Source organism: Sebastes umbrosus, chromosome 1, assembly GCF_015220745.1.
Source record: "Sebastes umbrosus isolate fSebUmb1 chromosome 1, fSebUmb1.pri, whole genome shotgun sequence".
Taxonomy (NCBI): Eukaryota; Metazoa; Chordata; class Actinopteri; order Perciformes; family Sebastidae; genus Sebastes; species Sebastes umbrosus.
In genome coordinates this window covers 9,266,378-9,287,951 of record NC_051269.1, presented here as the reverse complement: position 1 = coordinate 9,287,951, position 21,574 = coordinate 9,266,378, and the positions used below count along the sequence as shown (strand labels likewise).

The window sequence follows — 21,574 nt, the reverse complement described above, 5'->3', positions numbered from 1 at the left end:
GGCTCTATCTGTTTGTGCGACGCCGGAAACTGCTTAACATCCTCCTTGATTAATGTGTTTGGCTGGTGTTATCTGCCACCCAATCATAACCGTAGACTTTCTCTATGTCCTAATGCAAATCTTTGCCCAATATAACAGCTGCACATATGGAATGTGCATGGACAATAATTACCATGGGAGTTTCTTTGACAGTGTGTACAGCCAGAAAAAGACTAAAGATGCGGCAAAAATTGCTGATCACATATAAAATAACAGTTTAGCTACACTTTAAACTACTGCAATTCATCAGAAATAAAAATAAACAGACATATTTGGATGCATGCATTTATTTACCTACATTTACAATGGCACTAGCATTTATAAAATATATGTACAATTGACCAAAAAAATAAATCATGGTCCCCCCAAAAAAAACAAGTTTCAATATAGCAGAACAAAGTAAGTGCTTTTATAAAGATGATGTTAGAAATATAAAAAATCTCCTCATTGGGCCAACTGGAGTGATTTCCTGCCAGATAACAAAGCACATTTTGTTTAATGGTAGTGAAGAGTTATGCTGATGTGTCCTTCATTTTAACAGCAGAACTACCTGGTCCTGGTCGCTGTGAGAGAGAAAACTAATGCTTTGCATATGATGCAAGCTTCACATACTACACCCGACTGTAGGTGACTCGAAACCTGTAGTATTTCTTCGGAGACCCTACTGTATGTAACCAAATGATACCACTGTCTGCATATACTTGTTGTTAGTCCATGCGAAAAAATCTATTAGAGTTGTTGAGATTGGTCTGTGTTTAGGAAACAGAGGACACTTCTGTCTTGCTGGTTGATACTGAGGTCTCATCGTCAACCATGCCTCCCATTCCAACAGTGCTCAGCATGCAGTTACGGAACTGAAAACACAGCACAAAGTATAATTAGAAAATGACACTGAACAATCACTTAACAAATTGTAACGGTGACACTTTTTTAGCATTAAAAAGTATAAAGTAAATATATGGTTTCTAACACACTATAATGTAGTTTTAAGTAGCTATAAGGAAATTTATTAATGTATCTGTCAACAAATATAATTTATCCTGTGAAGCATTCCTAATTGGTGTATAAACAGATAATGAGTAATTGGCAATATAACATAAAACAACACAGTTGTAATATGATATATATATATGTCTCCATACTTTATATGAGTGTTTTCAGTGTGAATGTGTTTTTTGTTAATGAAGTACTTATTATGATTATATTCATAATGGCATATCTGTTTATTTAGACCTGTTTGAAGCCAGTCTGTGAATGATTTGTAAATGTGTATAACCAGTTAATACATGTTTTATAGCGCACTGTAAGGATTTGTTTATATTTGTCATCATACAGAATGTCATCGATTATGATTATGCATATGTTATACTGTTAAAGGAGTAGTTATAATTATTGACAAACACATTAATAAACATCTACAAATGCCCTTGTATCTACTTACATCAACATAACAGTGTGTTGTCAATTTGTCCTCTATTTGTCTTATTACCTAATAATACATATTGTTATTCTTCTTTATTTTTATTACTTGATACGTGTGAATGCACCATCAGGATTGCTACAAATTGGTTACACCGTACCTGTTTGTTCATCAACACATAGATAACAGGGTTGAACAACGCTGAGCTCTTTGAGAAGAAGGCAGGGATAGCCATGGCTGTTGCTGAGAACGCAGCTCCCTTGTTGAAGAAGATCCACGCAGCAAAGCTAGCATATGGAGTCCAGGCCACCAGGAAGCCCAACACCATCAGGACGCACATGCGCGTCACTTCCCTCTCAGCTTTCTGGGTGGACTCTGACTCCTGCTGCTGAGCTGCGGCCTGAAAATTAGGTCAACATCAGTTATATTCTCTCACATTGATCAGCTTAAAAATCTACAATTTCATATAAAAGCAACATCATCAGATAAAGTCTCTTACCGCCTTCACTGTGCACACTAAGTTTCCATAAGTGAAGAAGATGGTGAAGACGGGAACACAGAAGTGGCAGGAGAACATGTACATGACGAATGATTCGTTGTTGTAGCCTGGGGCCGAGGTGTAGTAGTCGGGTCCACAGGAAACCTGAATACCCTCAGGAATGTACCTGTGAATACAAGACATGTACAATGTGGGATGCATCATATAAAATGTTGACATTATATGCTACAACCTTTCTGTGTCTAACCTTAGAAGTAAGAACATGAAAATCACACACACAGCAGTTTTGATTGAGACTGTAATCGTGCAACATGTCATGTTAAAGGCCATTGAACGTAGGACTTCATGAAGTATTGTTGTATGAACATCAAATAATTCAAAGCATAATGGCAGTGGCACCGAAAGTAGAGTACCATGTGTGTTACCATGTAATGGTCACTTGGTAAGAATCCTGACTATGAAACTATGGGAAATGAGTGAAATCTCATAAATATAATGGGTGGATTGTCCTTTCAAAATCCTACAATAATCATTCATTCTAATGCATGCACTGTTTAAAGCAAAGATAAAGAGAGATAGCCAATCCCCACAGTATCTACAAAGGCTACACGATGCTAACCAGATGCTAAGATTCAAAAAGTAAAACAGGGGCAGCAAATGTTAGTGATGTCAGTCAGTAGACTGTCATCAGTACTGATTAAAACCCTAGAACAAATGAACCGCTTTCCCATTTGTTCTCATGATAATTCAGAAAAAGACGGTAGGAGATCATCTGATTTGTTTGGTAAATATGAAACTACAAAATCCAGAGTCATTTGATCATATGAGATGTCATTAGTGGCTGAAGTGGATTTAAGAAAGACATGCCTGACGCCAAACTTAGCCACACCCATTTTCAGACCGAAGAAGCATCTGGAGGATGCAAATTTTGGGATTTTTCATCCATTTTCATTCATTTGGGGTATGAATCATTGGTTTAATGAGACAGATACATACAATTCAAACTTTGCATCTAAATACACCTATAAAACTATTTTCTCCAATACTTTTGAGCATTATATACTAAGTCACATGTTTAGGCACTTTGTTATCTCCGCCAAGGCCTAGGAAGGAGTTTATGTTTTCACCGGCGTTGGTTTGTTTGTCGGTTCGTTGGTTTGTTTGTTTGTCCGTTTGGAGGATAACTCCAAAAGTCCGCGATGGATTTGAATAAAATATTTTGGAGGGGTGTGGCGCAATGAACAATGAAACAATTTTGGTGGTGTTCCTGATCATGATCCGGCTTCGGGAATTTTTTTTAATAACTCCGCTCAGCCTGTCCATTAACACCACAGGCTTTAAGACATGCGCAGTGTAACTGATGACGCGTTCATGGCGCTGATCTCAACATAAACAAAATTACATGTGGTTGATGGCGCAACCTGCACGGAGAGGGGGGGCTATCGTACTCGGGCTGGTTGGCGGAGGTCTGCACTCTCGGAGTGCCATTCTAGTTTACATTTACATTTACTTTAAGACATTTGTTTTGGTTTGTTTGTTTTTCTTTACAATCCGGGTCTTACTATCCTAGTTTTGGGAAGAATGAACAAGATGAAAACAATATGTTTCTAAGTTAGAGTGTGGCAAGTGCTCCAATAAAAGACTTGTCCATTCTCCATTCTGCCACCGCTTGTCATGAGATGCATTTAGGACAATTACCTTGACCAGCCAACGAGAGGAGGGACAGCACAGGAGGCAGCCATGATCCAGGTGAATGCACAGCCTGTTGCAGCGTGGGTGGCTGTAAATTTGAAACTACCCATGGGTTTGCAGACCACAATGTATCTCTCAATAGCTAGAACCACAAGAGACCACAGAGCCACTTGACCTGTTGATAAAAAAAAAGAGAATAGAAGTTGTGATGAGCACCTTCAAATCTTACCATGTTGTACCATCTTAGACCTCAGTCTTACAGCTGTGATTTCAGAAATCTGACAGAACTATATTCAGTACAATCTATCTATGTGATAACAAATAAACCTCCATTTTCTTAAAGTTTACCTCCAAGTGTAGCCATGAATCCTTCAATAGCACAGCCCATGGTTCCCAAGGAGAAATAGCCCATGAGGGAAGTATAAAACGTGACTGTGAATCCAAAGGTGACCATGATCAGTCCGGCCACAGCCAAGTTGACCAGGATGAAGTTGAGAGGCTGCCGGAGCTTCTTGTTCTGAGCTGTGACCAATAGTGTCAGAAAGTTGATGGGGAAGCCGCCGCACATCAGGAAGAACATGTAGAGAGCCAATAGTTTGAATGCCCATGGATCTGCCAAATAATACTGTGTATACTCAAAAGGACTCCTCACAAGCCCCGTCCGATTGTTCATGGGGATGTAGAAGTTCCTGCCCTCTGTACCGTTCTCCATCTTTGGCAGTTATGATTCGGATTGGCAGAGTAGAATGAGCTTGGAGCACTGTCAATGCAGCCACAAGTCTGATACTGCAATTATGGTTATATAGCCCCCAGGGGTAGACCCACAATGAATCAAGAAGATTAGCAAAGAGGATCTGCAAGAGAATTCAGCCCATAATCTGTCAGCGTATAATCACTTGTTGCCCAACGGGGCAGATTTAGTTTCCTCGCTGAAATGATGGATGTCACAGGATCAGAAAGGTCACTTAAGAATTGATCTTGTCTCTTTTTTTTTTTTTTTTTACAATTTTACGGCACACTTATTCACACATTCACACATGAAACAACTACTCTTAAAAACCAGCAGAACATTTCTTGTCATGATAACAAATTCCATCTGTATTTGACCTTATCTTGACCTAAACACCATTAATGAGTAAACTGCACACATAAAAGTGTATAAGCTATAAACAAAATGATATGACTGAACTGTGATGAAACTCATCAATGCTGATTTTAATAATGTGCCTTATATTATTTTCAAATCTACTGTAGCTGTGTCGACGCTGCGTCAAGGCTTTCGTCATACAGAAGTGAGCGTGGTTTCATTTCTCAGCCCCTTTCTCACTTTTTAGCATTTTTCTAAACTATACAGTGGTTGGACTTAGGCTCCGACCTGCAGGTGAAGTTACACCTTAAAGGAAGACTGATTGAAAAATGTAATTTGATTAACTCACTATCCATTTAAGTTGGACTCAACTAACAGCTTCTTAATAGGATTTCAGAGCGCAGCACTGTAAAGCCATGCGGCAGCTGCACCAGTAGCCTACTGTAGAACAAGACAGGATGTATAATAAATTCACTGGTATTAGTGTGCAGATTATATGGTAACAAATTGAGGTTAAAAGGACTAAAGTTAGAGTGGGCTCCAGTAATAAGATTACTGTTTGGTCAAGTAAAACAGACCATCCTTCATGGTTTACGGCAGGAGCAATATCTGAGGCCTTTTTTGTAGGGTTAAATAAACTATATGATGATAAGAATAATTATTGTAATATATGTAAATTTAAAATAATATGCATAATGTGCAATTATTACAATATTGAATGGCTTTTTTCCCATCTTTTTTTCTGCAATGGGGGTCTATGGTAGCACATTGAATTAAAAATCGGCACGTTATTGAGAGGGTAATGTAAAAATTGAACAGAGATTAGAATAGTTTCAACATCCCTGCAGTTCTGTCAGGAATGCTTACGTTATTGTGCACCATTTGGCTGTGATAGGTAGTGAAGATCCACCCTGAGGTCAGCTAAATCTCTGCAATACGTTATCAGTTGAAAGGCACCATTACATGGTATGTACACATTTGATGGGGACATTTTAGGAAATATATTCTTGGTGTATAAGGTTAGGCAGCTAAAACAGAATAGAGAGATCATGGTTACGGTTTTATGAAAAGGCCAACGTTAATTGCAGGTTCTTGCAGGACATTAGCTCCAGTTCCCTGATGTACTACATGCCCATCTACCACCGCGACCTCCACATCCTTACTTTTCACCTCACCACATAAAGGGCACACTACTTCCTGCATTGGCACTAAATGCTGCCATTAAACGTAAACTTTGAGGTGAGGAATAAACTAATATCAGCGTAATTTCTAGGGATACTATGCTGGTAGACAAGTCGTCATTGTACCTGTATATAGTGTAGTGTGCCTCATGCAGTTTCACTTACAGTAAACCCAGCAACTACTGTACTGTTTGCACTTGTACGGAGTCTGAAGTCAAATATGAGTGAGCTTTCTTAAAATGATTGAGAATAGGGATTTCAGGATCAGCTATCCTTGTTTGTGCTTTTCTTGCTTACACAGAGAAATGAGTCACAGAGAAAGTCAACAATACACACGTAGGCAAAATTGTTGGTACCCTTCCGTTAAAGAAAGAAAAACCCACAATGGTCACTGAAATAACTTGAAACTGACAAAAGTAATAATAAATAAAAATTCACTGAAAATTAACTAATGAAAATCAGACATTGTTTTTGAATTATGGTTCAGCAGAATCATTTTAAAAAACAAACTAATGAAACTGGCCTGGACAAAAATGATGGTACCCTTAACTTAATATTTTGTTGCACAACCTTTCGAGGCAATCACTTCAATCAAGCGATTTCTGTAACTCTCAATGAGACTTCTGCACCTGTCGACAGGTATTTTGGCCCACTCCTCGTGAGCAAACTGCTCCAGCTGTCTCAGGTTTGAAGGGTGCCTTCTCCAGACTGCATGTTTCAGCTCCTTCCACAGATGTTCAATAGGATTTAGATCAGGGCTCATAGAAGGCCACTTCAGAATAGTCCAATGTTTTGTTCTTAGCCATTCTTGGGTGTTTTTAGCTGTGTTTTGGGTCATTATCCTGTTGGAGGACCCATGACCTGCAACTGAGACCAAGCTTTCTGACACTGAGCAGCACATTTCGCTCCAGAATGCCTTGATAGTCTTGAGATTTCATTGCACCCTGCACAGATTCACGACACCCTGTGCCAGATGCAACAAAGCAGCCCCATAACATAACCGAGCCTCCTCCATGTTTCACATTAGGTACAGTGTTCTTTTCTTTGGATGCTTCATTTTTGCGTCTGTGAACATAGAGCCAATGTGACTTGCCAAAAAGCTCCAGTTTTGTCTCATCTGTCCAAAAGACATTCTCCCAGAAGCTTTGTGGCTTGTCAATATGCATTTTGGCATATTCCAGTCTCGCTTTTTTATGATTTGGTGTCCTCCTGGGTCGTCTTCCATTAAGTCCACTTTGGCTCAAACAGTGACAGATGGTGCGATCTGACACTGATGTACCTTGACCTTGGAGTTCACCTCTAATCTCTTTGGGAGTTGTTCTAGGCTCTTTGCTTACCATTCGTATTATCCGTTTCCTCAATTTGTCATCAATTGTCCTCTTGCGGCCACGTCCAGGGAGGTTGGCTACAGTCCCATGGACCTTAAACTTCTGAATAATATGTGCAACTGTAGTCACAGGAACATCAGGCTGCTTGGAGATGGTCTTATAGCCTTTACCTTTAACATGAAGGTCTATAATGTTCTTTCTAATCTCCTGAGACAACTCTCTCCTTAGCTTTCTGTGGTCCATGTTCAGTGTGGTACACACCATGATGCCAAACAGCACAGTGACTACTTTTCACCCTTTAAATAGGCAGACTGACTGATTACAAGTTTGAAGATACCTGTGATGCTATTTACAGGACACACCTTAGTTTAACATGTCCCTATGGTCACATTATTTTACATCTTTTCTGTCCAGGCCAGTTTCATTAGTTTGTTTTTTAAAATGATTCTGTTGAACCAAAATTCAAAAACAATGTCTGATTTTCATTAGTTCATTTTCAGTAAATTTTTATTTATTATTACTTTTGTCAGTTTCAAGTTATTTCAGTGACCATTGTGGGTTTTTCTTTCTTTAACGGAATGGTACCAACAATTTTGCCTACGTGTGTAGATCCTGTTCATCACTAACATGGCTGTAAGCAGACTGAACTTAGACCCCATAAAGAGGGAGCAACCTCGATATCTGGAGATAATCCACTTAATCCATTTAAGGCAGGTGGAGTAGCATGCTTTATCCCTGCAGGTGTCGACCCCATAAAGCCATTAGATTCAGCAAGTGATAAACAACAGCTTGAATTAAAAGTTGATTCTGTACTGTTCCTTACTTCACATCCTCAACATATCATTAATGGAGTAATATCAGGCGCTTGCTTTCTAGTACGTTAAAACTGCCCGACATGTTTGCAAAAACGCAACGCAGTAGGCGCTAGCTTTACCTTAGATTAGTTTAACACTTAAGAAGCCGGCTAGTGTTTCAGCACCTGTAGCTTTTACCTTGCTCTGTATAGAGCCTAGATTCTTAGAAACACAAGACAAATGTTATAACACAATTACGCACTATGTCAGATTTACTGTCATGTAGCAAAGTCAAATAGTTCTTTACCTTAGCAAGCTTAGTAGTAATAGACACATAGCACTGGTAGTTTCACTGTAGTCAGCCTTTAGCAAACAATTTTGTGTTTCATGGTGCCACGTAGAGAAGAAGAAAAAATTACAAATCGTTTTAACAGACACACCAAATCATTACATTTGGAAGTATTCTGATACAGCTCTAATATCTCTCTTAAGTAACTCGGACAACCCTGGGCTACACCAACATAGCGTAAACAGAGTGGTCGAGTGGAGTGATAATAATAATGCTCTTGAGATTAACACAAAAAAAAAAAAACGAAGAAATTTTATTTGTTTTTTTATATGAATCTCATAAAGTTCCTGTTGTTATCCATGAAGAAAAAAATCAAGTAGGTACTTTCATATAAGTACTTCGATGTAATGATAGACTATCTGTTATTATTGAACGACCATATTGAATCTGTCCTTAGGTCTTTGGAGCGAGTACACTAATTCTTCTTTTGTTCTTTACTCCTGTGATTATGAGTGTTCTGCAGTATTGTAATACTACAAGTGTCTGTCCACTACCTTAAAGTCAAAACTGCTCCACCAAATGAAAATCTGCTCAAAGATTGTGGGTCTACCCCTTGAGAAACTCTATAAATCAGCATACAATTGTAACATATTAAGGCTTAGGCTGGCCAACAACATCATCTCTGACCTCAACCATGTTGCTATCTAATCGGAGATACAGGGCTCCACGATTTAATAGGGTTAGACTGAAGCACACTTTTGTACACCAGTCAATCCAAAAATGAAATATGGAGCCTAATCACAGATCAAATGCATGTTGAGGGAATATATTGTCAGCAGTGAGTGTGATGGTATGTTAAATGTATCCTTGTTACTTGTCTTAAATATTTTGTCTTTGTTGATGTTGCAAAAGGAGCTCCTGGGATGCAAGTACAATTTCAGAATAGATCTGACACCAAAGTGCTATCATCATCATCACCATGAATCATTTTGAAGTCCCACACCGAATCTTCAGTAGGGAGTGGAAGGGAGACAGAAGTAGACAAAAGGAGGACTCTGTTTTCCCCCAACTGCTGAATTTCTCAGCAGAAATTTTCCATGGCAGGATTTATAAACTGTAGCTTGCTAGCTAATTAACGTTAAATCCCTGAGCTGGTCAAATTTTGACCAGTAGAGCATTGTCTGATACTGCTGGGTACTGTCAAGTCAAGTCAAGTTAAGTCAAGAATTATGTTCTGTGCAGCTCAAATGGAGAAAGCTGACTGGCCAAATTCAGTCGACCTGTACTACACAGTTGCCTCTGGTAGTTGCTCTTGTTTGCCTGATGTTATCTGAACATAGTGAAACTCTGAAGGGTGGGGGAGGAGCAAGATTGTGGGTAATTCTGAACATTAAACAGGAGTTTGCAAGGTAGACAAAATTATCAAAGGTCAATAGGTTGTACTTTGTAATTATATGACAGTGATGATACCTCGTAGGCTTTTTGTCCAATATTTTGCGAATTATTTTGTATAACTTGTGCATAAGTCTAAGAACAATGGATTAGTTCATAACAAATTTGAAGTTGCTAATGTTCAGTTTGACTGTATGGATATCATATCATATCATAGTTTTCTATTTTAATTAGTGCTTTTTAAAATGACCAATGTATTGGGGTCCTGGAGGACCAGTTGGCATGTGGAAAGAGTTATTTCTTTGGTGTTTGTGTGTAAACTTGTGATGCAAAAATACCATTCTGTCATTAGTGTAGAGGGTGTAAAGGAAGGGACTTAGGGCACAGCCCTGAGGGGCTCCGGAGCTGGAGATGATGGTTGATGATATTATAGTCCATGAGCCAGGGGGTTGGTCGTGCCACTTTGGAGTGATCAGAATCAGAATCAGAATCAGAATCAGAATTATGTTTATTGCCAGGTGTAAGAGATTTACACTAGGAATTTGCTTTGGTTATGTTGGTGCAAGTCAAACAGTATAATAACAAAATAGATAAAAACGTTAGAATAAAATTGAATTAAAAAAATTAAAATTTTAAGAATATACAATATACAAAATAAGGTTTAAACAAAATAAACATGATATATACAGATAGTGCAAATATTGCCGGAGTGCAAACAATCAGGTATCAGAGGGAGAGAGAGGGATACAGTAGGGGGTGTTATTTAGAGTGTATGAAAGAGGGGGAGAGCCAGTGTCGGCGGGGCAATAGTGTGTGTGTGGGACGGAGAGAGTCACAGGGGGGCAGAGGGGCTGTTGGAGAGCCCCACTGCCATGGGGAAAAAACTGTTTTTATGGCGTGAGGTTTTGGTCCTGATGGACCTTAACCTCCTGCCAGATGGCAGAGTCTGGAATAGATGGTGACCAGGATGGGAGGGGTCAGCCACAATCTTTCCCGCCCTCCTTAAGGTCCTGGAGGTGTACAACTCCTGGAGGGAGGGAAGGTTGCAGCCGATCGCCCTCTCTGCAGCACGGATGACCCGCTGCAGCCTGGCCTTGTCTCTGGTGGTGGCACTATGAGATCAAGTCTCATAGTGATTTTTTTAAAGGTTCATGGCCCTGTTCAGACCTGGTATTAACATGCGTCCTCAGTGATCCGATCACAAGTGGACAGCTCTAAGTACAGGTGTGAACGCACTCAAGATGCATTGAGGACGCATTGAGATCGGATCTTTCAGACCACATTCAGAGGTGGTCTGGGCGACATATGACCACATTCTTTTAGCAGTGTGTACACGAATGTGTCCTGGCCACATTAAGGACCGCCTACTTATCTGATGTCCAGCTGGGATCCGCGGGATCACCGCGCCCCTCAGGTGAATAAACAGGCAGACACGGGCGCTTGTCAGCATGGAAACGGCCTCTGTGCTCTACTGTATTCTGTCGGTACAACTGTATTTTAGTCAAATATATCTTGTTTATAGGCTACATATCTACAGACTATCAGACTAGGCACGCAAAGTGCATTATTATCATACTATCGGAGATGTGTTGGTGTTTTTGTTGAAGTGAGATCGGATCATAAGTGGCCACTGAAGACGCATGTGGAGACGCATTCTAATTCCAGGTGTGAACAGGCGTACTTAAAGCTGTCCACTTGTGATCTGATCACTGAGGACGCCAATGTCCCTAGTGTTGGAAAATGCATGATAGCATTTCAGCAATGGTAGCTTTCTATGTGCTATCACTCCTTTTTTCATCCCTCCATCATTAAAATTTGTCCATCTTTATTCGCCATTTTACACATAGATCCAGTATAAAAGAGGGTAACTAACACACCATATCATGAAGTCATATATCATTTTAAAGCTTAAATTATAATCTATCTATCAGTCACATTGTCATGACACTGAGGTCAAGATAATTTGACCTTTGACCTCTAATGCTGCAATGGGGCAAATTCTGAATGCCACTCCAAATGCCCTTATACCTAACTCCATATAAACTGGGAAAAAACGGGCCTGACGGTGAAGGGCAGTCATTGCAGGCTTCCTGGTAGCCTTATGAGAATACACTGGCAGAGCATTTTGGGAAATATTTCTTGGGTGCTACCCACATAATCAGCTGTGCTGAATGGAACGCCATCCCACAGCAACGTGTGACCAGGTTGGTGACCAGCATGAGGAGGAGGTGCCAGGCTGTTGTGGCTGCGTATGGATCTTCCACCGCTACTGAGGCTCCTGACGGTGTATTAAATGAATAAAGTGTAAAATAGCCAATATGTCTTGTTTGTTCCTTGTTACTGATAGAGAGTTCAATCATCCAACCCACCAAACAACTCAACACAAGAGTCTATACCAACAGGAGAATACACTGTTTACCATTGACGGAGCATTTTGGCAAATTTTTCTTTGGTGCTACCCACATAATCAGCTGTGCTGCTCATCCCACAAATGCATGATCCTTGCAAGTTGGACATTGTTGTGAAGGTAAATAAACAGGCTTTCCAACGATGTAAAATACAATGCCAATTAACATTGTAACAACAGAGAAATAATCCAGCAAACACAAGTTTCTGAACTTTTTTTCCCAGTATATATCTGATGTGCCCATGGATACTTCCAGCATAAAGAGCACAAAAGAGCTTTAAAATGATGTATTATATGAATAACAACAACAACAACATTTCTTATCAGAATAAACGTAACTTTGTGCAGTTTGTATCTGATAGAATCTTCAGAACTCTGCGTTGGATTCTGTTATTGGGGCCGTTTGTAAATGGCTTTCTAAGCAGCAGAAACCCAAAATAATACAAAAACTCTAAAAACTTTCCTAACAAATTAATTCTCTACCAGGTTTATCCATTATTTTATATTTTCTCACTCTTATTCCATTGTCAATATAAACATGCTACAACTGATGAGGCCGTGATTCAGTAGCAATGGGTTAAATTCCAGGAGATATGTGAAAATGATGTTCACTTTTTCACAAAAGCACTTTGATGTATATGTACAACCACAGATGTATAGTTCTATAACATATGATGTACATGTCAGTATGCACTGGCAGCTCAGTCATTGATCACATACTGTAGGTCTCTTTGCTACACTGTGTGCCCTGTAGGTCCTTTAGGTCCTGTAGGTTGAGACCAGGTTAATCCATTTATCGGAAGTCAGATGTGATGACTAATCCAGCAGATAATAGGGATTGTATTCTTATTTAATTAGACAAACCAAAACCTATTACTTCATTATTATTGTCTTGAAAAGGACGTCATTTGATGGAAAACCAATCACTGCAAGAAAAGTCAGTGTTGTTTTAATTAACTATCCCAGTTATTCCATGACAAACCACAATCAGGCTTAAGGCAATGATACAGCTAAAACAGGGGTTATAAGTTGAAGCAACATGACAAATCCCTGTCCATTTCAATTACTGCAGCCTGTTAGTGTTTAAAAACTATAATTGATACTGTAAGTTCTCCTCTTAAATAACCAGAAGTACATCTGTCTTAACCTCAGTGTTTCCAAAGATGCTTCATGAACACAGTATTATATCAAATGTAAAGTGTAGCTATCATGCATATTTCATACATTGTCTTTAATTCAGTATGACATATATTTTATTACTGATGTCACAATGTGGACTACAATTCCTATAGCACCTGGCTGCTCAACATGCCTTCAATGTAATGATCTGCCAGTATGACAGGGGCTGTTTAATAAGTTATTGAATTTAAAAGAACCTTTTTGGCTGCCTCACTCCGCACCTTAATACACCTTTAAATAACCAGATCCTTGGCTGAGTTTCAACCATTGTATTTGTCAATTACAGTAACAATATTGCCACTTATTCATGATTATACCTTGTGATCGTACCATGTTGGCAGGATTTTACTCCCTCATTTTGTTTGCACCTCTGCCAGTCTTCTCTGAGCTAATCCATTTACTGAAAAGTCAAATGAGGTGCCTCTCTGAGCAGATAATGGTGATAGAGCTCTTAATTGATACAACCTACTATCTCATTATTACTGGCCTGAAAATTAGTTAAAACTCTTATTGTTAGCCATAGCAAACAAGAACAGTTTGATTGGTTAGCTTAACAGTTCATTCTCGACTGTGGAAACAGACTCAAGAGACTCTTTGTTTTAATTGGCTGTTTCATAATTTCCCATATAGCCATTCTAATCTAATTACTCTTTATATATTGCTGTGATGCTGTGTCCCTTTATCCCTCCCTATGAATAAGCTTTACTTGCAGTACCAAGCCTGGCATTTGGCGTCATTGAAATGTCATTCAATAAGCCATACTGAGTATTTCAACATTTGAATGGTGTTTGTGCTGTTTAATAATGGCTCAATCTTAAAAATGAATTCAAGTTAATGGAAGTGATTTTCATAAACTAATGTATGTTTAATCAGGGTTGGCAGTTTTCATATTTTCATCATGTTTGTAAGTTAATAATGGCTCAATTATGAAATCAATTTGAGTTAATTGGATTACAAATACTTTTGATTAGTTATATACAGTAACGCGTCATCATTAGTAAAGTGTGAATTTTCAATTTTCAACATTGGGATCAAATGGTTCAAGAGTTCAATGGATTTTATGTTTCCTAAACTGCACAGGTTATCCTCATCATTTTGTGTCTGTTTGTTAAGTTTGTCATATTGAGTATTTATAAATGTGAATATGGTATGTAGGCTATTTGTATACCATGGCTGAGTGATAAATGCATGGGGAGTTAAATGAGCTCCATTATACCGTGTAACTCTTAACTCAAAAACTGTGTATGGAATCATAACAAGCTTCCATTCATCAGAATGCAGTGAGAACATTTTTAAAGTTTGAGTGGTGTTTGTACTGCTCACCGTGGTTGATATATATATTATGGAGGTTAATAATTAACCGTTAACCGACATTAAGAATTTTAACCAATAAACGCTATCGGTTAAACGGTTAAAAGATTATTATTATTATTATTATTATTATTATTATTATTATTATTATTATTAATAATAATTAATTAACTAATTAATTAAAAAGCTGAGCAAAACTCAAAGGAGAAAAGCTGGCCCACCTTAACAGAGTCTGAGCCGGCGTTGCAAGATACAGAAAGTTGACTCCCGTCTTGAACTCGCTTGAGCTGAGGAGACGTAGCATTTATTCACCGACAAATAAACTGCACACACACTGCAAAGTTACGTTCACAGCTATAACGCGACCGACAACCCCACACTGACCGCCGCCACACACACACACGGTCTGTCGGACACTCGCTAAAGTTACGCCGCGCTGACAGACCGTATGTGTGTGATAATGGCGAGCACGAAGCCACCGGCAATGCTAGAGCTGCTAACGTAGCACAAACACACACACACACGGTTTGTCAGACACTCGCTATTGTTACGCCGGGCAGACACACAGCTGACAACCTGCTAAACTAAACTAAATGTGCGGTGGAAAGTTACTGGGAAAGTGGCTGCATGTCCGCGACACCACACGCAGCATCGTGGCTGCTACAGTAACGCTCCCGGACGGGTGAACAGGGGACTCAGTTGTCTGTTGTGCTCATACACTGCAGCTGGCGCATGAGACGCACAAATCTTGTCGGTTAACGGTTAATAATCAGTTAACCAGGGTCGTTTATCGGTTAAAATTTCTTTTCAAAATTAGCATCCCTAATATATGTATATACATATATATACTGTATACTGTATGTATATATATATATATATTAACACACATATATATGTAAATACAGTATACAGATATATATAAACACATATATACATGTACTGTATATATACTGCATATACTGTGTATATATACACATATGTTGGGTTTATTTCTTTTTTTATTTAATACAGACAGATATATTGACGCGTATGACCCAAGTAGTGCTGGTTTGGGTTGATGGTGAGTTCAAAGTAATTGGAATAAACAATAGTGTGTCTTTTAATCAAACATTCAAACTATTGATGAGAAAGTGATCTGATGTCTAATGATAATACAATCATGTATGGTAATGCCCTGGATGTACAAACAGGAAACCATCTGTCACACAGCTTTCATAAGTACGCCAACTCCCACAAGTGGGATTTCCAGACCAAGGAGCTTGTGTTCATCTGCTTAGCATCTAAAAATTGTCACAAGCAAGCTGTTAAACCGGAGGGGTTTGGCCCTTTCTAATCTTCAATCCTCACAAATTGGATTCACACCTTGTACGCAATTCAGAGGCGTTGAGCAGGTTGTCTGGGAGTCAGCGCGCACGTTAGAGGTGACACCTGTCTCCTTCGATTCATGTCGCCTTCAAAAGTAATTACAGCGGCCACACACTGGCTCCTGAGGTCAAAGAACTTAAGGTTGTCTCCGAAGGCAGATAAGGTCAAATATGTTTTATCGTGCTCTTCTGATGATGATGATGATGACGATGATGATGATGACATTTTTCAGTTTAGGGGTCACTATAGAGGCCAATATTCCCCCCTTATAAATCACAACACGATAAAATGTAATGTTAGCTGCTCTCTCTTTCTAATTTAAAGCTTGCTCGTCTAATTATTTAGATGTAATGTACATACTGAAAACTATCTACATTGTGTGTGTCCTTGTCAGTGGCAGACGTACTCACATTATTATTCAAGTAAACGTAGCAACACCAGTGTAGAAACACTCTTACAAGTAAAATATATTTTAAGTACAAAAAGTAAAAGTACAGAGTAATTTATTATAGCTATTACAGAATAATGAATAGTATATTATTGAATTGTAATTATTGATAAATTAATGTGCACATTTAATGTTGGAGCTACAGCTAAAAGTGGGGCTTATTTCATACTATATATATACTGCTGGGTAGCTTGTGAATTCAGCCTCAGGGACCAATAAAGTCTATTCTTTGCCCATAATAACACATCACAATTTATTTGTTGATTAAATTTTGCTTTAATTAATAATCTAAATCTGCAAAGTAACTAATGTTGACTAATAAATGTAGCGGAGTGAAAAGTACAATATTCCTCTATGAGTTGTAGTGGAGTAGAAGTATCAAGTAGCACAAAATGGAAATACTCCAGTAAAGTACAAGTACCTCAAAATTGTACTTGAGTAAATGTATTTCCACCACTAGTCCTTGTGTGACATATTATAATTGTGTTAATAATGTGTGTATAGAGGGACACATATACAGTAATACATACACAGGATATTGTGTTTATATTATATGTGTATGTTCAAATATATATAGGCCTACTATACATTATGAATGTATATTATATTATGTATACTATTTATGATGTATTTAATTATTTATTATAATCATTATCTTTTATATTGTTTTAGATTGTCTACTTACTTTTACTGCCATTTGTGACAGTTTGCACATACGACACTGGTCACTAACCTCATAGCTGTCTTTATACAGTACCCTGTATTTATAGACTGTCTTTAATGCATTGTGTATGTGATGGGGAGTTGCAAACTCAATTTCATTGTACCTGTACAATGACAACAAAGGAAGTCTAATCTAATCTAATCTAATATTCCTTTGACTTTCTCATAGTAAATAATGAAAATGTTTTATTTTGTTCATTACTTTTAATCTCAAAAAATCTTGTGGAATTCACTGAGAACATGTTTAATGAATCCGATGATATGTTTCAATCAAAATGTCCTCAGTTAAGGTGTATATGCTCGTATTTGTGACCTGCTGCTGAGCATTGAACAATCAAATCAAAGAATACACTTCTTTGCAATAATAAAATAAAAAAAACAGGTTAAAACAGGTATAAAAACCTGTTTTAGCATGGTTGAAAGGGGTCAGAGTGTTGATTTGCTTATGTGGGGCATCTGGTACGACGAGAGCTGAGCTCTAAATGAGATTGATATAGAAGCTTGGAGACACTCTCAAGCCCGACGCAGGTGAGAAGTCTAAAGCTTAGATCAAAAGGGTGCCTGCCTCTTGCGTAAAGTCACACGTACACAACAGTTAATTGGGATTAGCCTTCAGCTTTACAGCTATGCAAGTACTTAACACACTCCTGTGGAGGTGAAACTGTAACAGGAAGTGCTGTGCCTGTGACAAACAGGAACTGCAGCTAATCTGTTAGTAGGTCAGGAAGACACATTATATGACTGATCTAGAACATATTGTACCACGTTAGTGTCGATCATTGAACACACAATGTTACGGAATACACTGACTGCATGGCAACAGCCTCCCAACTTTACCCATGTTACTTTTTTTTTTACTCAGAGGGATTCAAATGCTGAAATTATTTTTCTTTAAATAAAGAATTTTCTCAACGCATGCAGAGTTTTGTGTCTGAATTTCTGGGGGAGAAAGCAATAAGTGATGTTATGAAGTGAGGTGCAGAATACAGAAATCCAAACCCTGTCTATATTTGCGTATAACAGAATTTCTAAGAGACAGGGTTGCAACGCCCTTTTTACTGTGTGTATATACAAAGTGGGTTGAAAGGAAGGTTAATATGGCTAAAACCTAATAAAAAGTGAATACTCTCCTGCAGAATGGGCACCGCAGAATCAAATCCTCTAAAATTATAGTAAAAAAACATAGCTTCAGATTAAAATGTACAGTATGCAGTATGTTAGTGACCAGTGCATTTTCTAAAATCTGTCCCGAGTAGAACTGAAACATTTAGTTGATCGTCAGGAAACTAATAAGTCACCTAACTGTTTTGATAAATCATTTTGTTAAGCAGAATATTGGTTGCTTGGTTTGTTGGCTGTTGCATGTTGTTGTTTCTCCTTCACATGACAATAAATTAAGTATCCTAATGTATAAGTGGGATAAGAGCCTGAAAGAGTCTTTCATGAAAATATGAAAATCTTTTGACTTGCATCTTATAAAAATGATTCTGACCTATGATTCATTCATTACAAGAAGATGTGCTCTAGACTTCTGAGGGAAAACTGTGTTTGAATATTAAAATTACATTGAATGTCCCGTCAAAGTATCCTACTAGGTCACTGTGTTGCAGCGGGATAAACGTTAAATAAGTGAACACTTTCTCTCAGGTCTCGCCGTCTAATCTCTGCTCTCCAGAGAGGCCCAGACACCAGAGGATTAACGTCTAACGCTCTCCTCTCACACCTACGTATGCATAGATATTACGAGCCATTGATACCGAATCCAACACATTATACTCAAAAACATTTCCATAACATCTCATTACACCCTCCATGTCCCAAAGTTCAGATGTCAAAGGGAAATCTCCAAAATTCATTAAAAAATTCATAAACATAATAATGGTTAGAATTTGTTCCTGCATTTTAAACAAAAATGTAAAGTTCTGACTGGTATGTTAAGCCTAATGTTTTGACCACGACTAAATATTTATTCAAAGTCAAATATTTGCATTATTAGAGCCAAATTCTATCTGATTATCATCCATCCTATCATCGTTTGATAATCATGTAGTAACCCTGTTCATTATATCAAATGGGACGTGATAGATGCATCAAATATATGAACACTGCATTTGTTTGTGAAGTGCCCTCTGACGGTCTGCTTTATACTGCTAAGCACAGTTCAAGCTCAGCAAATAGTGGTACACACTCACTTGCCAGTTTATTAGGTACACATCACTAATATTATATGGAGGACGAAACCTGCCAAAATCAAAAATAAATAAATAAATGACACAATAAATAAAATAAATATGCCATTAAATGAACCAAATATATTTTTAAATAAATGTAGGATATTAATTAATTGATAAAATGTGACAAAAATGTATATTTATTTTAATTTCTTTCTTTCTTTATCTTTGTATTACTTCCCTTATCTAGCTACTCTTATATTTAATTCCCTTTTACTTAGTTATTTGTATACATTTTTTAATTTATGTATTTATTGTTGCATTATTTTTTTTTGTTATTTTTACATGTATTTATTATTAAATATATTTTAATTATTTCCCCAAACTTATTTATTTCTGTCTTCTTTTCTGTTCAGTGCAATTTAATGTAAAAACCCTGCATTTAACCCTGCTTTCGTGAAGGTTATAATTCAGTTTTTGGTTACAAAGGTTATGATGCAACTTTATTGTACAATAAGACTGTAGATTATGATGCTGGTCAATTATTTTTGTGCTATACTCAGAGATGTTTGCAATACTTTATCCACCCGATTTATATCAATGTGGGTGAACAAAATATTAAATCAAAAGGACAAGCTTCACATCCCCTTCTGTGTCAGTTTGTAATGTTACAGTTTCGCCAACAGATGTCACCTTTCTGCCGGATGGAAGAAGCAGCACTACTAATTTCTCTATCTCTAGCTTTAGCACATTAGCATCCACATCAGCTGTAATATGTTCATTGCACATTGAATATACAGTGAGCCCCTCTCCTTAAGGTTAAGACAAGTCATAAGCATGATAATGGTTGTAATTTCCAAGAAGAATCACCTGCAGTCATGTGATTTGTTCTAAAAGGCCTAACTCATGAGAAGGTTTTTAATTTGTTTTATGTATGCCTGAATCAGGTCATATTTACATATTGTGTGTCAGATTTTGTGCTCCTCCATCTTTTCCCCTAAAAATATTATATGTAAATCAAAACTAATATAATAGAAAGAAAAGGAAGAAGAAGAAAGAAGGAAAGGGCACAGACGACACGTAGAGGAGCACATCAAGGAGAACATCTTACATTCATCGCAATTTCTGAGCATAGCGTGAGTTATGAGGGAGGATCTCAAACAGCACAAGGACTACTTCCATATTGGTTTATGCTTTAGGAAAACAAATGTGAAGAACAGTCTCAACAGCAGGACTATGACAGGTAACACAGTCATTATAAGGTGGTTAGGTGTGTGGGAAAATAACCCTTTACCATGACTGAATGTTTGCTTCTTAAGCACCCTCTGGTGGTTCATTTTATACTGCTCAGCATGGTCAATATTACCAAATACAGTAAATGTTAGTTGTTGTTTGATGCTGTTGTATGTTGGGGTAACAGCAATACTGCCAATAACAGGAATATCATTAAAACATTTATATATGCTGGTTCTGTTATTGGTTTTACTCCTGATTTATTAGCTAAAGGAGAAGAGTTCAAAACACACTGTTAATGATGTAATGATTGCATGTTTTCTGTAATATTTTAATGTAATTTTTAGGTTTCAATTGTTATGTATTTCCTATTTTATTGGTCTGGTTTTAGGTGATTCATTAGGATTTGCGTTTTTTTTAATTGACCAATTGTATTTCTATGTTGTAGTGGTGTAATGTTGTCTGGGTGATCAAAATCAGTCTCTTATCTGGGGATTAATAAAAAAAAAATCTATGCATTAAATAATTCTTAATTATCAGCCTACACTTTAGCAGAAGTCCCTGCTGGTAATATGAATTTTCATTGACAGCTTCATGTATGCAGGGTTTTCAGAACCTCACCCGAGTCTCTATTGTTTTTTTTAATTAGTGTTTAATTAATGTTTTAACACATTTGAGTTGTTTTAATGTTCACCATTCAACATTCATAAATCAAAAATCCTGTATGTGTGTAATTTGAAAGTTCAGCCAGCAGATGTCCTGCTGTCAACATCCACAAGACTAAAGAGGCATTACAGCTCTGTGACCTGGCTGTAGCAGTACTTCTGTTTTTATTTATTGAAAATCACACACAGTACTTAGTAGCACATCACTTCGCTTTAAAGACCGAACAAGGAGAGCTGGTGGAACTTGTTTTCAGTATAACTTTACAGTTATCTAATAAAACATATAATCCAAATATATAATAAAACATATTAGGCTACAATATTGTCAGTATTCACAGGTAGGAGGAAAAT

At 37.7% G+C, this 21,574-nt stretch overlaps 1 protein-coding gene across 1 annotated transcript; it reads right to left on the bottom strand.

Moving 5' to 3' along the window:
* Window positions 1–794: 794 nt before the first annotated feature.
* Window positions 795–4,362, bottom strand: LOC119493548 (green-sensitive opsin). Its single transcript, XM_037778973.1, has 5 exons — window positions 3,999–4,362; window positions 3,657–3,825; window positions 1,959–2,124; window positions 1,620–1,859; window positions 795–893 (listed from the first exon to the last, which is right to left on the bottom strand). Exons 1-5 carry the CDS (start codon window positions 4,360–4,362, stop codon window positions 795–797), a joined length of 1,038 nt encoding a protein of 345 aa, XP_037634901.1.
* Window positions 4,363–21,574: the final 17,212 nt, after the last annotated feature.